Below are 17,201 nucleotides of genomic sequence, written 5' to 3' on the forward strand. Positions count from 1 at the left end.
TTTATCAATGATCCAGAAATTAATCACGATAGTCAAGATTTTCTAAAGGCCAAGATGCTGACAATGTTTACTGAAGCTTCAGATGGGACAGTGAGAGTAAACTAGCCAGGCTATAAACTGTAGTGACAACAGAGAGAAAGAAGACTAGGAGAAGAGCCGGAAGAAAGGAGAGAGTCCAGGGAAATTAGCTTCACAAATTACAGCGTATCCGTGGGCAGAAAACCATTTTCCGTAAGAAGAAGAAAAGGCTAAAACCAGACCCTGCAGCTGGTCTTAGAGGCCATGTGGACGCAATATTAGACCTCCTATTTGCTTTCTGGGGAACTGTCATTAACTTTTAAAAGTTGTCCAACCCGTTCTCGTACTCATGCCCCATCCAACCAACAAATGCTTAATTAGTTTTGGATCTTTGTTTAAACTGACGGCTGTGGTTCAAAAATCCCCCAAGGTCAGCATTACAGTTTGCATCTTAAAACAGTCAAATGGCCTAAGGGTTTTCTGTGGTTCCAAGGTTGTTATTTTTCATTTTGGTTTGCAAAGGAACTGGTCCATAGCTCTGTGCCTTAATACGCCTTATTCAAATACAAAACCATTTTCACGGCATCTGAGCCAAGAAGAAGAGAAAATGGAAACGTTGGTTATTCCTCACCTTTTCACTCTGCAGGCGTCTGCCAACCTCGGGGCCTGGCAGAGACCTTGGGAAGCAGGACCTAGTCAAAGAGGCCCGAAGCGATGTCAGCCAAGGCCTAGGGTTGGAGGGGGAGCTCGCACTTTCCCATAGGAAAGCTTCAGAGGCCCTGCCTCTGAGGCTATGTACTCTCACTTGACAAATAATATCGGCAGGTTTATTTATCTAGTTTCTAAGCCCCAGGCAGAACAGAAATAAGATATTAGGAGGAGAGCCTTGGGAGAGGCGCTACTTGCAGCACACAGAAAAACTGACTGAAACAAACAGAATGGGAAGGAAGAAACAAAAAAAATCCAATATTTCGAAAGGAAACAAAAGAATTCAAAGCACAGTTGCACAAAGGGGTGAGGCTCACCAGTAACACCTGGCAGTAGCGCACCGTATGGTAGAATAGCATAAAGAAGTGACAGCCGAAACAGCGCCCTCCACTCTCAAGGGAAGTATGCTCCCAGGGCTCCTGCAGGGATACATTCGAAGAGGAAAGGGGAAGGTGATGCAAGGCAGAGACCCTAAATCGTCAAAAACCAATCTCAGCACCAATTATAATTACTCAATGGCGAACGGTCCACAAACCAGCATAAGAATGACTTTTAAAATCCAGTTGGAAGACATTGTATTGAGCTGTTGGCCTTAAGTTGTAGGAGATTTTTAAATATCTACTCAACAATACAGAAGCGGAAGGATGCTACAGTCGCCGTTGGGTATCTACAGCCTAGAGTCTGTTCCACTACTAACTAGGTGACCCTGGCAAACTGGTTGTTTCCCATAGGTTCTGTTTTCACTTTTGTCTCTGGGGACACTAAGAGACAGTTGTGAAGTGATGATTCCCTACAACCCCTCCACTGCAATTCTGCCTTCACCTCATTCTTCACTGTGGACACGTGGACACAGAAAAAAGGAGCTCCCATAGAGTATAAGCAATTAAAAAAAAAAGGTTCTTCCTGGTTCTCGGGTTTCAAGGGAACCTGACAGAAGGAACAGGAGAAAAGTCACAACTGAGTTCAGGTGGGTACTGAATTCCTGGGCCACAGTAAACTGTCAAGGAAGTGGTGCAGGCATGGATGCTGCTGGACCCTGGAGTAAGGGGCTTCTACCCAGCTCTCGGTGACTAAGTCCGAGAAAACCAAAGGGAGATGTATGCATGGAGAATGGAAAACAGAAACAACCTGGGGCCACTTCACAAGGAGAACCTAAAGGCCCCAAGCTTGTAAAGAAAGAAACAGAGGTGTGGCGTGCCAAGGCAACGGGGCAGCATATGATTCTCACAGCGCTTACTAATGGTGGCAAATTACTTCTGTGTGCCCCAGAGGCACATAAGGATTGGAATGTTTGGGGTATGGATGGATGCCTCAGCGGAAGTGCTCAGAATGGCATGCAACATAGGGATTCCACCATCTAATCAACACACCCATTGGAAGTATATTTGACATGCTCAAAAGCAACCCACACTATTTTACAGGTTAGCTGCACCAAAAATAATATAATTATTATTGTTGTTATTAATTTAATATGCCTTTTAAATACAAAACAGAAACCAAAGTCTACTACCGCAGTCTGCATAGGTTTAACAAGTCCTACAAGACTTGCCAGTAAAATATAATAGTTTATAAATCTACGTGCCAGATCTCATGCCGTTTTCTGTATGTAAGCACAGAAAGGTTTGTCTGTTTAACTGCACTCTGTTATCCAGGCTTGGAACCCCATGTCAGCTATGCCCACTCGGCTCGCAGCACTCTTGTGACCAAACACATATGTGTCATGCGGCAATTACACACAAACACACTGGATAAGGAAATTCATGCTGGAAATGTAGAATCGGGTATGATGAAATTAGCAGCTCTGTGAAACAGAGTAATGGAATTTTTTGGCAGGGGGAGGTGCTCAAGACAGGGTTTCTCTGTGTGGCTTTGGAGCCTGTCCTGGCCACTCTGTAGGCCAGGCTGGCCTCTAACTCACAGAGATCCACCTGCCTCAGCCTCCCAAGTGTTGGGATTAAAGGCATGTGCCACCAATGCCTGGCAAGAAGTGGATGTTCATTAATAAGGAAACAGTATTAGAATGTTATTGCTAGTTGATGCATTTTAACAAAATGTTAATTTTTCAAGGATTATGTTAAGCTATTTATTTAACTAAGCTGCTATTCTCCTCTAAAACTATCCAATCCGTGTCTTGCATTTTCCCTTTTTTCCAGTCCATCCTGTACTCTTATCTGTTAATAAATTATTCTTCTTACCAGAAACGAATGTGTTAAGATTTCAAGCTACAAAATTTGTTTAGTTTGTATCTTTGTTTTATCATACTTCGTCACCCTGTCCCATGTCACAATACAGACTCAATGTTTCATTAAAGCAAAATATCATTTTTCCATTTTAAAAGTCCTTACGTTGCTGTGTCTCTTGCTGAATACACTCTAGTCTGATATGAGCACCCTGTAGTACGCTCTAATGCTGACAGCATTGCCTACACAGTTCTCCCATCCTCTGGTCCTTCTTGCGCTCTATGGTTCTTTATAATCGTCAACCCAGATGCGTTTATTATCAAGAGATAAAAGCTTGTGACAATTGCATTATAGAATTTCATTACAAGTTGTTCTCATTTTTCCAGTACATTACAAATAAGTCATACTGACATCGATATGCAGACAGAAAAGTTAATTGTGAACTTTATTTCATGACATTAAAGGGGATAAAATATAACAAATAAGAAGAAAGAGCTAGAATGGCTCTCTCTGGCTACCTCTGGGATGTCATCTCCCCATCCAAGTCCTCCGGCTGCTCAAATACCACATGGGCACTTCTGCCTCAGGACGCTGCAGCTGCCCTTGCCTCTGCCTGAATCATTCCTCTCCCGTTCAAACACTGTATGCCTTGTATGTATGTGCGTCCTTCAGATGTGTGCTCAAATGACCTGGTCTCTTCAGACCCTTCCCTGACTATCTTATTTAAATGACTCTGAACCTCCATCACTCTCTGCCTCTTGCAGCGTACAGTTATTTTCCTTAACTCGTTGACGATAATAAAATGCATCGCCAATTTGTCTATTCTCTTGATGACATCTTCTAGATTATAAGCCTAAGAGAGCAGGAACTTCATTTGTTGGCGTCTGTTTCTCAATCTGGCAAGAATCTTCCATGACAGGAATGCAATAACACGAATGGATAAAAACTCCCTTACGGGTGGACAGCGTACTAGTAGGAGTCTGAGCTGATGAATTAGATCCTTGGCCCTCCTTCCCAATCGAGGCTCCACAGACACGCTTTCTGGATACTAAATACGGCAGGGGTTTTCTCCGCAAACAGTTTCCACTACTAAGAAGTGCTGAGAAGCCTTTGAACTTTCAAATTAGCAGAAACTCAAAGGTTATCAAATGCTAATCAAATAATGAACAAGGCTGGTGGAGAGACAGGAGCACACTGGTACCCATCTCTGCTGTGATTGCAGCCCGTTCGGCTTCACAGGGTTTGATGCAGTAATGTGTGCTCGGAGCTTTTAAGTGATATGCAGTCTTTTACTGTGTGTTGCCTCATCTGTGATAATTTTGGAGCTGGAGAGATTGCTCAGCAGCTAAGCGCACTTGACACTCCTTTAGAGGGCCAGTTTAGCTCCCAGAATCTGTGTTCAGTGGCTCATAAATGCTTGTAACTCCACTTTCAGAGGATCCAATGCCCTTTTTGGCTTAGATGAGCATCCATGCACTCAAGATAGAGTGTGCAAACATGTTCGAGCAGACACAACACATTTTTTTTCAGTTTCAATAATTTTTATTAATTAAAACACAACTATTTTTAAAAGATAATTTTGTCCTCAGAATTATACGGCATTACTAGCTCCATTGTGTAGATGAGAAGACTGAGGCACCCACACGTTAATAAGCTGCCCCGATAACTCGTCTCCTCTTTTTCAGAATGATAAAATGTAAACATTACACATGGCTTCCCACAACAATTATCTTATTTTTCTTCCTCTTTGGGACTTAAATGTGGTAGTATGCTGAACACTGGGGTCAATAAAATATAAGCCAAAATTACAAGCAACTCTGGGCATGTGCTTCTCGTACTCAGTGGCCTCCTGTCAGCAAGAACGCTGATGTGATCGATATCTGGTGCAGCCATATTGGACCTTAAGATGACCGTGGGAATGAGGATCACAGGAGGTGGGGCCATCAGCTGACAGGAATCTAGATCTTGGCCTTGCCAGATGCCTTATCTCTCCTGCACTAACTTTTTACAAGACCTTTTTTTTAAAACAAGGAAGAAATAAACTTTGCCGTAGTCTAAGCCGCTGTTCCTTTGGGTTCCCTGGTGGTCTGGATCTATAAACTAACCAAAACTAGTCCTGTCGGGCCTTCCACTTGCTCCTCGTTTCTTGTTAACATGGTGTTTGGCTAAACGGATTTGATTTGCCTACCAGTGACAGTTTCTATGAATTATGCATTCCATTTAGCTTTTGAAAAAATTCCCCTTGTGAATAAGTATTTATTGTCTCTTCTCTTAACCCCAAAGAGCAACAGGGCATTCGTACATAAAAACCCATTATGAGAATAATAGTCAGTAATCGCTTTCCAGAATAATCGCCTGCCAAAGACAATGCGATGAGGTGGATCGCCATAGCGTAATCTAAAACAATGAAGGGAGGCTCAGCTGACTCAGTCCTTCGTTTCTTAAAAACCCTATTTCTAAGGATTAAGAGATGAAGATCTTAAGATTTGAAATGTTCTTGAGGGGAAATCTCGCTCAGATGATGAGGTCTGGCTCTATTAGGATCTGCTCCCGTGTGCCTAATAAATTTGTAGTGAGCAAAGGGCAAGAATCTCACTGATGATGTCATCTGTAAAGGCTAGAGAAGACAGACAACCTCTTAAAAAGGTGGGTGATGAGAGATTTAGCTTATTAACAAGGTGGAATAAATCTGTTGACCAATGTGTTGATTTATGTGGGAAAAGTTATCACAATAATACTTTAACAACGTGTAAATAATATCCGAAGCACTGGCTTTCCCCTGCTGGCATGGAAGGATTCTTGGTAAAGACTAGTTACACAGCCCATCTGTTGAGAATTTCCAGCAAGGCCCTAACTCACCATATATGATAAGAAAAACTTCATATATAACAAAATATCTTTTCTTCTCCTAATGCTGGGGACCCACAACTTCTAGCCAAGAAGAGAAAATACAGGTATTTAGTTTGAGAAAAATAGATCAAGGCTTTCCAACAAATACAGTTACTAAGATTAGAAAGAAAGAAAGAAAGAAAGAAAGAAAGAAAGAAAGAAAGAAAGGAAGGAAGGAAGGAAGGAAGGAAGGAAGGAAGGAAGGAAGAAAGAAAGAAAGAAAGAAAGAAAGAAAGAAAGAAAGAAAGAAAGAAAGAAAGAAAGAAAGAAAGAAAGAAAGCAGGTCTGTTACTCAGTCTTGTCTAACACAAAAGATCTAATCTTTTACACACAGCAAAACTAATGCAAGTGAGCAGAATCCGGGGTGTGTGGCTGATGGTGCAAGCTAGCGAGCATATAAATAGCTCCTGAAGTGACCAGTGTATTTGTCCCCTCTGTATCCTTTCATCAGATGGCAATGAGTGGGATCCCTTACAGATCCAGCTCCAGTCCCATCCTGTACCCTCTCCACTCACAGCAGGAAGCTAGGAGAAAATCTAACTTCTGCTGACTTTCCCCAGGTCCAGGTGGTCACAACAAAATGATCGTGAAGAGGCTGTAAGGCCAACCGACCACAGGAAGGTTCTCACGCCACAGAGATCTAAAAGCAGAGGGTTATGGTGAGAAATAATCTTAATATTTGAGCTCTGGGTCTTAAGATAGACAAGGGGAACAAGAATGGAAGACAAAGGGAAGGAGAGAGTGGAAAGTCCCAGAGTGACAGAAAACAAGTCACAACAGTTCCGCACTCCCGTCAGAAGTGCTCGCTAGTCCAAGGCCCAACCTAATTGGCATAGGGCCTAGCAAAAACCACTTTCCTCAATGAGATCTATGTTTCCTTATCTGTAGTACAATGTGTGCGTGTATGTGTCTCCAGATCAACCCGCTGTTTTAGGGCAAAACGGGGGCAAGAAACACTATGAGCAATTAATCCCCAGAACTCTGAAAGTTCTTCCCTATGTAATAACATCATGAAGTAAAATATGTCCAGGGCAGTGCACTAAATGAGGATGTGTTCCATTTTCATGGAATTTAACCTTTCATTCTGCCACGATCATGAAAACATACAATGAGAACATGTATGATTAAGTCCATCAAGTCATTCCTCCCCACTTTGGTGAGACAAAAGATTTAACACATAAGAAATGAAGTAAGGATGGGTCCTTACAATATCAGCCTTAAGGTGAAATATATATTCAATACAATTAGAAAATGTACTATGCAATCGCTAGCCTATTTTCATTTGGGGTAAGAGATGCTTAACCATGATTATAATTGGCTAGTTTTCAAGATTTTGAATTTATTGTTAAAACTGTTTATCTACCCATCCTTAAAACCCACATGTTTACCTATTCTATTTTAAAAACAAACACTGTAAAAAAAATACAGCTGCCTAGCTTCAGGCTGTTGGGAGTTACAGGATATCTGAATTCAAGGGCAACCAAATACTGTACTTTTCAGTAATAAAAAAAGAAAAAGTTCCTTGTGTATAATAAGCTGGTGTATAACTTTCCTGGGCTATGTAGTTGATTCAAACTGCTGTCAAGGCAGCCATATTGTTCTTAGCCTTGCTATCATCCTTACATGTTACTATCTTGGCTTGTATAAACTTTTCCCTCTAGTTTTACACAATGTAAATAAAAGTCATCACTGGAGGCAGCCAACAAAATGGTCTGAGAGCAGGGATGGGAGAGAAGGGCTGGATCAGCCAATGCAGAGCATTGAGAAAAGGTGTTATGGAAACCCACCTCAAGCTGGTTTAGATATGATAAAAGACAACAAAAGAACTTTTCACTTCTGTTTTCCAGAGGAGGGAGCTTGGTGGTAGACAAGAGAGCCCCCTTCCTCCTCAACAGTAGCTTGCAAGGCAACTTCTGATTCTTCATGGACAGGTCTTTGAAATTCATGTTGAGATCTCATTTGTTCCTTCAACCATTTGAGGAAAAATACAAAGTGGGATTCTTCAGAAATGATTGTGTTTCTCTAGAAGAAAATACCCTCCCTTGCCCACATCCTTACTTTATAATCTAATATAACAGACGACTCACTTCTGTAGCGTATGTTCCAAAGACAATTATAAGCTGGTCCTATCTTTCTGTAGCCTAGACCTGTTTACATGGTAGGAGAATAAAGCCACCAGATCTTATATGATATATATATCTGGACTTTAAATAACTTGAAGCATTTTTTGCAAAGTACTAAAAATTAGTATTTAGAAGTATATTAGAAGATATTGAAAATTAGAAGATATTATTAATTTAACAATTAATACTAAACTTATAGAGGAACCTGCTGTCACTGGTATACATCCCCTCTAAACAACACAGGTCTATCACCATTCCTCTTGGTTTAGCACCATAGCAGGACAGTGAGATTTTATTGCTGCAGACACAGCATGTTTTGGTTTCAGGACATGGAGAAATCAAACTACATTGACTTGGAAACTTTCCCCCTCTTGGCTAGCTTTCAAAGTGACCGAGGTGATATACAACTGCTGGGGTGAGAAAGCCACCAATTTACGTACACGGTGGTGAAACCTGCATGCAACCTCATAGGCAAGACATGCCTATGGGTGCAATGACTGTTACTGGGGTAGCCAATTGTTTTCTGACCAGATTCCAAGATGGCTCCACAGAAGATGATTTGTGCCTGGCCTTGTCAACTTGGCCAAAAGCCTACATCTGAGGAGGGAATGTGCCCTAATGGAGCAACCCAATACTCCACTACTGTTTTGCTAGAGACACAGGTTGTCAAATTACCTTCTAATTATATGTTTAATATAGACAAGTGATGCTCTCACACTTGGTGTGAGAAGCTTCTTCATACAGGAGGTAGCAGTCCACACAGGGACTCAAAGTTTGTCAAAGGGCTGAGAATAAGTGACTTGAACGCTCGGCCCAAACTGAGACATCAGTGCCAATGCCCTCAGTGCTCAGGGAGTATCACAGAAGAGGGAACAGAGAAAATGAAAGGCCTGGAGGGGGAACTTCAGTGCTATGAAATGATGTCTCGTGGGTACAACATCGTCCTTGTACTCATAAGCACGGCGGCTATGGCTACCTGTGAACAGTCCTTCATCCTGTGTCATTATATGGCAGTGTGAGTGGCTTAATAAAGAAGATGGCTGGCCAATAGCTTGGACAGGTAGAGGCTAGACAGGACTTGAGACAAAAGGAGAGCATGAAGAAAAAGGGGAGGAGTCTCAGAATCACGAGGAGACAGGGAGAGAAAGAGATTCATTTGTCCTACTATGTGGCAGACAGTAGATAAGAAATATGGGTTAGTTAAAAATGTAAGAGTTAGCTAGTAACAAGCCTGAGCTATTGGCCAAGACTTCATAATTAATGATAAGTCTGTATGGGTTTTGGGAGCAGCTGCCAGGACACAGAGAAACTCTGCCTACAGTTACCGGCAGGAGATCTGAAAGTCAGTTAATAATTCCAACATGGATGAGGGAAGGGTTAATAGGGCTCCAACCAAAGCTGAAGAACTTTTGGCAAATGATGGCTAGTAACAGAGGGGAAGTTATTTTTTTCCCAGAGTGTGGCGACTGGTAGGTTGCCCATGTTCATGTAGGCAGCACTAGTTGGACTTAACTGGATTATAAATAGAATAAGGAACACACAGGTAGGAGGGGCACACTCTGGAGGGGTCTGGGTGGAGGGGAAGGAGGGAAGCTAGAGGTAGATATGATCAAAATACACTGTATGTGTACATAAATAGCCGAAAGAATAAAAAATATTTTTTACTTAGCCTCTCTAGGGTCTTAAACTATAGGCTCATTATCCTTTGCTTTACAGCTATCCACTTATGAGTACATATCATGTTCATCTTTCTGGGTCTGGGTTGCCTCACTCAGAATGGCTTTTTCTAGTTCCATCCATTTGCATGCAAAATTTCAAGATGTCATTTAATAAAAAAAAAAAAAGACAAACGCTCTGTAACATTAACAAAATAGTGCTGATTTTAACTATCCAGATAGTGTCTGCTTCACCTCCACTCAAGGAGATTCTGAGGCCTTGGGTCAGTCAGTCCAGTGTAAAAGGATAAACACTAAATAAAGGTGAATTAAGATTTATATGAAATAACGATCCATAGAGCAGGCAAGGGATGACTTCACCCTAGCGTGAAAATAACTGCAGTTACAGCAGCCAGCGAAAGAAATCACTGTCAGCAGCATTTTGTTCACGTTGCCTCACATACACAGATCTTGCTGCACACCTGTTTCATACATGTAAAGACAGATCACATCCAAGGTTCAAATACACATGGACTCTGCCACTTAATGGTTTAAAATCAGGGATCTGGTTATAGAAACTGAAAAAAATTATTGGGTAGCATCTGTACTAAACAGTAGGGAAGATAATCTGAACTTTATAATGAATTAGCATCTCATTTTTCAAGTAATTCTGTATTCCAATCTCAACAAAGCAAAACTCATGTAAATAAACTGTACTTGTATTCAACAAAGAATAAATTGATTTTGCGAGAACAACTTCTGGCTTGGTTCAAAATTATTGCAATAACCAAGCCAGCCAACAGAAAAGGAATCTATGAGAACTAATACAAATATTCTATTTTCCATTTGGAAATGAAAAACACACAAGCATTTTAATATTTACTGAAAGCATCCAAATATATAATAGATTTTGAAATGTTGAATTAAAAAGTATAAATTTGCTGGACATGGTGGCATACACCTTTGATTCCAGCACTTGGGAGGCAGAATCAGGCAGATCTCTGTTTGAGTTTGAGGCTAGCCTGCTGTAAAGCAAGTTCTAGGACAGCCAGGGATACACAAAGAAACCCTATCTCGAATATACTGTATATATTGACTTGATGATAATCATAGGGAGATTCTTAATGATTATATCATTGGAAATATCATAAGAAACAACTTATGAAAACAAAGTCCTACACAAAGCATTAATAAACGTATCATGCAGAGTAGAAAAGATGAGCCCAACCATTCTTTTCTGATTGTACCGGTGTCATTCAAACAATATGGTTTATTTTCACTGCCCAGATCGCAATAGATTTCTACAATATACTTTCAACAAACAAAAATTTGTTCCCAAGATAAAGTTGAAATTTGAACAGAGAGACGAGAAATTGTTTAAACAATACACAATACCAGCTGTTTAAAAGAATATAACGTACTTATTAATGTATATTCATTACCATGTTTCAAAAATAAGCTGAAGTATATGTATAGTTTAGTTTTAGTTTTATATTTTAAAAAATCCATTATCTGTGTGTATGCATACACACACATACACGTGTGTGCGGAAAAACACACCTTGTACTAAGACCTGAAAGCCATATAAATAATAAATATTTCTTCCTATGGTTAGCTAAAAAGAGCTTACAGCCCTGCCATGGTGCATATCTGTGGTCCCAGCACCAGCACCAGGAGGACTGTAGTTCCAGGCTCTTCTGGACTACAGAGTTAAGACCCTGTCTCACAATCAAAAAGAGAAGCTGAGAAACAGAACTTTAAAAAAGGATACACCGGTTGGGTATTATTTATCGTGTGTGTGTGTGTGTGTGTGTGTTGGAATGTTTTCATAGATTAGCAGTTGAACAAACTTAAAAAGAAAATCTAAAATAGGAAGTCCATCTTAGAGGGTTTTAGATTGCAGGGGATCAACCTCTATTATTATTTCTTTATGTGTCTTTCTATAACATGTGTAAGGAACCACACACATTGAAGAGTCTGCTCATGGAGACTGTGCCAAGGCAAGTACATCAGGATGGACACTGGATGACTATGGGGCTTGGAATAAAACGGCTAAACACGGTCAAAGGAGAACCAAGGACACTGACAGGCAAAATGTCGCCGCGGGAACTCTGTGCAAACTTGCCAGCGGGGGCAGGAGAGGCGCCTGGAGCTTCTGCCAACACCAGAGTTTCCTAAGAAGTGCTCAGAAACTGGGAGACCTCATCTGTCGAAGGAAAGGAGAATTTGAAGATATAGCAAGGGCAGACCACGTTCTTTACAAAAGAGAAATGAAGACCTACAACCCTCCCACGGGAAAAATGGACATTCAAGGATACCAACACACCCAAGCGGCCTCCTTCATCTCTTGTTCTGAGCTTCCTCTGCCAACCACAGAACACCCACCCTCGCTTATCCAGCGTGGATGCCTGAGCATTCCCTGCTGACCACGGGAGAACACCCTGGCTTATCCAGTGTGGATGTCTAAACACCTCCTGTTGACCAACAAGGCCACACCACCTAATCCTTCTCAAGTCGGGCCACTCCCTGATGATTAAGCATTCAGATATGTGTGGCTAAGGGGCCACTCTTATTCCAACCATCGCACCAATATAGAGGGGGGTTGGGAGCAATAGAGAGGGGGAATGGAGGGGAAGGGGCTCCTTAGTGAAGCAGAGGGAGGTAAATACAGAAAAGGGTGGGAGGTGGGCAAAATAGCAAGAAGGGTGTCTGAAAAGGCACAAGGATGCATGTTATTAACTATTTCACTTTTTAAAAAAAACTATAATGCACGTAGGGAATTCAGTATATAAATATACGTATCTACTTTTAATGAACTTTCTCATTTGGACTGACACTGCTCCCTCCAAGTACCAAAGACCACCTAACAGAACCCCAGCAATGAAAAGCCCTCTGTTGAGTGGATGACCAGGGCTAAGAGACTTCTAAAACATACAACCTACTGCTGTTGCCTTTGGCTACCGCCCATAGGTGAAAGGTTAAGTCCTTATTACTGAAGACACCATGCCCTTCAGAAACAGGGCCAGAGACCCCTGAGCTGGTGCTGACCTGAATGCTGCTTCCCCGAGGACTGCCTTTCACTGAGCTAAGAGGCAGAATGCAAACTTCCAAAGGAGAAAGGCAGCCTTTAGTCTTACCCAGCTATGACGCCTATGAATAACGTCAAAGACCAGCATGGGATGATAACTCTTCGTGCAGTAGTGGCACACATACCTTGGCAACAACCAACAGCTCTCCAATTGGACTGAAGGTCTGCTCATTAAGAAGGACGCCACATCTGCTATTGGAAACCCAGTTAACTGTTTAATGCTAGTGAGGTCGTGATTGTTGGAGGAGAATCTACAGCCATTAGTTGTCTACACCAGCATAATCCCTAATAATAATCTATAAACATCTGTCCTTCTACCCACAGGGAAGAGTAGTCTTCACCTTCACCTTCATCAAGGTAACTTCTCTCTGTAACAGAGACCACTATATAAAATCACACCCAATGTGATCACAAAATGTGGCGTCCAGTCTTACATTTTCAAAACACCCCAGTAGCTAGGGTTCATGAAACATTGCAGAAGAGGGGAAGGAAATGTGACAGCCAGAAGTTCAGGGAATTTTCTGGGAGATTGTATCTCCTATTAACATCCAAAGCTACATTCACCAAGTCTCAGCAACATGACTGCCCAAAGGTGAGCAATGAATGTTCCATTCCAGACTGCCTGGGGGAAAGCCCGGGAGGACTCAACCCTACACAAACAACTACAGGCAACTGAGTCAAGCTAGGAGCAGGAGAGGTGCCCCCCCCAAGGGAAGAGCCCACCAATTGGTTGCCTAGTGCCGAAAGGTTAGCCCTGAAAACAGACAAGCAAGTATCATTATATGGACTCAACAGGTTATATTTAGGAATATGTTTCTATGCAAATACATATATGTGTGCAATAACAATTAGCGGAAAAAAAGAAGCCATAAATTTTGAAGTGTATGGGGGAGGGGTTGGAGGGAAGAAAGGCAGACATTTTTAATTAAATAATAATCTCAAAAAATAAAATATAAAAATAAATAAAAAAATTAAAAGTACTTTGAGATTCCATCCAACCCCAGTCAGAATGGCCAAGATCAGTAAAACAAATGACAGGTCATGCTGGTAAAAAAGTGGGAAAAGGAAAACTCTTATTTACGGCTGGTTGGAATGCAAACTGGTACCACCACTATGAAAATCAGTGTCAGTTCCTCCAGAAACTGGGACTAGATTTGCCTCAAGATCCAGCTATACTACTCCTGGATACATACCCAGAGGACTCTGTATCCTGCTACAGAGACCTTTGCACATCCGTGTCCATTGCTGCTCTATTCATAATAACCAGACATTGGAAACAGCCTAGATGTTGATCCGCTGATGGATGGGTAAATGAAAGCGTGGTATAGTCACACAATGGAATATTATTCAGCTGTTAAAAAGATGAAACTTGTCTTTAAATGGATGGAGCTGGGGGGGGGGGCGGGGATCACCCTGGGTGAGGTAATCCAGCCCCAACAAAACAAATGCCTCTTTTCTCTTATAGGCAGATGTTAGTTTTTTAATCTTTCAATACATATGCTAGCAGCTGAATAAGCCCAGAGGTTAGGTACATAGAAAGGAACTGTGGGTAGGCTAGACTATAGCAGTGTGGAGAGACAACGGGAAAACCTGAATAGGAAGATTATAAGGGAAGGGGATAGGAGAGAAAGGGAAAGGGGGGGAATAAGGGAAAGAACAACTAACATTACGGCCGTTTCAAAAGCCATATGGAAACCTACTACTGCAGAAGTCTAAATGGAGTCACCAAACCATGGGGCAGACGATATCCCAGCTAGACACCTCATGCCACCAAGTAAAACTCCCGGTGCTGGAAATGTATACACATATGTACATTACATGTATGTATAACCGCCTAGAGCTCGAACAAGCAGAAACACTAGTGTAGTTCACCTACTTCCATTGTGAGGTCGTAGTTGTGGCCCAGGATGCTCTGGATGAGTTCCTTGATGGTCTGGTCTGCAGCCAGCTGGGCCTCGGACTGCAGAGAGGCAATGATCTCCTCTATGCTCGTGGGGAAAACGCGTGTCGCCTGCGGGGTCCAGGACCCCTGGCTGGTCGAGCTCCCTTCGCGCACGCTTTTGAACGAGGGCCTCACCCACCAAGAACTGCCCTTGCCCTCGCGCTGGTAGTAGGTGTGGATCCGCATCCTGCGCAGCCGTCCGCTGTCTTCGAAGTCGCTGCTCAGGCTGGACAAGGAGCTGGCATGTCGGTAGCGGTAGCGGGTGCGAACCAAGCCGAGCACCCGGGCTTCGTGCGCGGGGCTCAGGGGGAACGCGCCCTTAGACACCGGCTCGCTCCGGCTCTTGGGGTGCTGCCTCTTGAGACGCGAGCGCGGCCGCATCAGGGGCGCGGGCCTGGCGGTGCCCGCCTGCGGGGCGATGACCGGAGGTGCTTTGAGGGGACCGTACCGCAGGAACGCCGAGCTCCGCAGGTAGAAGTCCCGCGGGCTGAAGGGTTCGGGCTTCTCAGGACCGCGCCGCATACTCTGCGGCGCCCCCTGCAGGTCGGCCTCGGCGGGGCGCTCTGGGCTCTGCACCCTTGTCGACGAGGACGTTAGCTTGGCAGCCCAGGATACTTTTCCCTTTGCTCTGGCACTGCGTGGGCGAGCCTCCTGGTCCTGGTCATCCTCGAGGTCATCCTCAGAACTTGCATCAACAAGCGGCCTGCCAGCCAACTTCTGCTTCAACTGGTTATATTCCTTTTTGGAATCCTGGCGAATCTTCTCAAGCTCTTTAAACATATACGATTCTTCTCGGGCTGTCAGTCCGAAGTGCTTCGGGATGGTGGACATCTTGACGAACTTGACCTGTAAAATACCACCACCTCAAATATATGTATACATATATATTTATATATACACACACACACACATATATATATATATTTAACAAAACTTGAGTTAATAAAATTCCAGATCCGCTAAATGTCTCCGGATAGAACATGCTGTGTTCAAGTATTCTTATGTCTATATCTATGACCTTCCACATAAAATTACTCCAAACCAGCTGTTTCAACCTGTGGGTCGCAACCCCTTTGGGGAAAAACACAAAAATAAAAATTAAAAAAAAAAACCTTCATGGGAGACACCTAAGACCATCAGAAAGTAGATATTTTCATTACTATTCATAACAGTAGCAAAATTACAGTTATGAAGTAGCAACGAAAATAATTTTATGGTTGGGGGTCACCACAACATGAGAGGAATTGTATTACTGGGTCATACATAGCATTAGGAAGTTTGAGAGCCACTGCTCTAAACTAGCAAGAAAAAAAAAACTCAGCGATAATAACCAAGCCCCTTAGGACCTATTTTAACATTTCTTCTTCTAGACGGGGTTTCTCTGTATTATATAGCTCTAGCTGTCCTGGAACTCCCTTTGTACATCAGGCTAGCCTCAAACTCACCGAGATCCGCCTGCCTCTGCCTCACTTCCAACCAAGCAAGACTCCCATAAGTGTAGGCACAGAAAACCTAAGGTAGCAGGTAGCAGGAACAACCGAGAATGGGGCCTCCAACTGTACTCCCCTCCCGGCGGCTTGGACCGAGCCAGCAAACATGTTTTTTTTTTCAGTTATTTGGAAGTTTCTCAAAAATATAAAATTATATCTGACAAGTTTAAATTGTAACATTTTCACATTAAAAAAAAAATCTCCTGGGAGAAAATTTAAGGGCTCTGGTAACAGAAGGGCCAAATCTCTGCTCTGGGCTTCACAGTTGTTGCCTCTTCCTTCTCCAGATGGTCCCTGGTGGGTATCCCTTGTCAAGCCACTCTGCTTGGTGTGTCACTTCGTCTGTGGCAGAGTGAAGGCAGAAGGGTCAGCCTCTAGGCAGTGGCAACTAATTCACAAAGCCTTGAGCGCTAGATGTTTGTATTTAGCTGAGAGCTACTGGAAACCACTTGAAATTGTTAACAAAAAAGAGGCTTGATGAAATTAGTACTTGGGGATGGTGATATTACACAGAAAGAAAGGGGAAACCAAGAAGCTTGGTATCTTTAGCCTGAGGCTTGAAATTGGTAACTGAGCATAAAGAAAGCAGACATAATACGGTAAAAATTGGTAGCACCTAGTCAATGATTAAGAAAAAAAGTGGGGGCAGACAGTGGTGGTGTTCACCTTTAATCTTAGTACTCAGGAGGCAGAGGGAGGTGGATCTCTGTGAGTTGGAGGCCAGCCTGGTCTACAAAGCTAGTTCCAGGACAGCTAGAGCTGTTACACAGAGAAACTCTGTCATGGAGAAAAAGAAAAAAAAAGAAGGAAGGAAGGAGGGAAGGAGGGAGGGAGGGAGGGAGGGAGGGAGGGAGGGAGGGAGGGAGGAAAGAAGGAGTGGTATCTGGGAACTGAGTGTGGCAGCGCAGACCTGAAATTTAACACTCAGCGGAGAGAAGCAGAGACAAGTGTGAGAACAAGTCTGACCTACGTATTGAGTTTGGGGGCCATCAAGGCTACACAGCAATATTCTGCCTAGATAATAAAAACCATATAAATTTCAAATATCAGCAAGTAATGAGAGCAACTAAAATCTTATCAAAATGATATTTTGGAAGATAGGTCAGTA

The 17,201-nt window shown here is 42.7% G+C and overlaps 1 protein-coding gene across 1 annotated transcript in view; it reads right to left on the minus strand.

Moving 5' to 3' along the window:
• Positions 1 to 15,434, minus strand: part of Ttc6 (tetratricopeptide repeat domain 6) — a 140,635-nt gene extending 125,201 nt beyond the window's left edge. Inside the window, exon 1 of the mRNA XM_075947685.1 lies at positions 14,538 to 15,434. Coding sequence (XP_075803800.1) covers positions 14,538 to 15,434 — 897 coding nt within the window. The remainder of the gene's footprint in view (positions 1 to 14,537) is intronic.
• Positions 15,435 to 17,201: the final 1,767 nt, after the last annotated feature.

This window comes from Microtus pennsylvanicus, chromosome 14 (genome assembly GCF_037038515.1).
Source record: "Microtus pennsylvanicus isolate mMicPen1 chromosome 14, mMicPen1.hap1, whole genome shotgun sequence".
In the NCBI taxonomy this organism is placed as follows: domain Eukaryota; kingdom Metazoa; phylum Chordata; class Mammalia; order Rodentia; family Cricetidae; genus Microtus; species Microtus pennsylvanicus.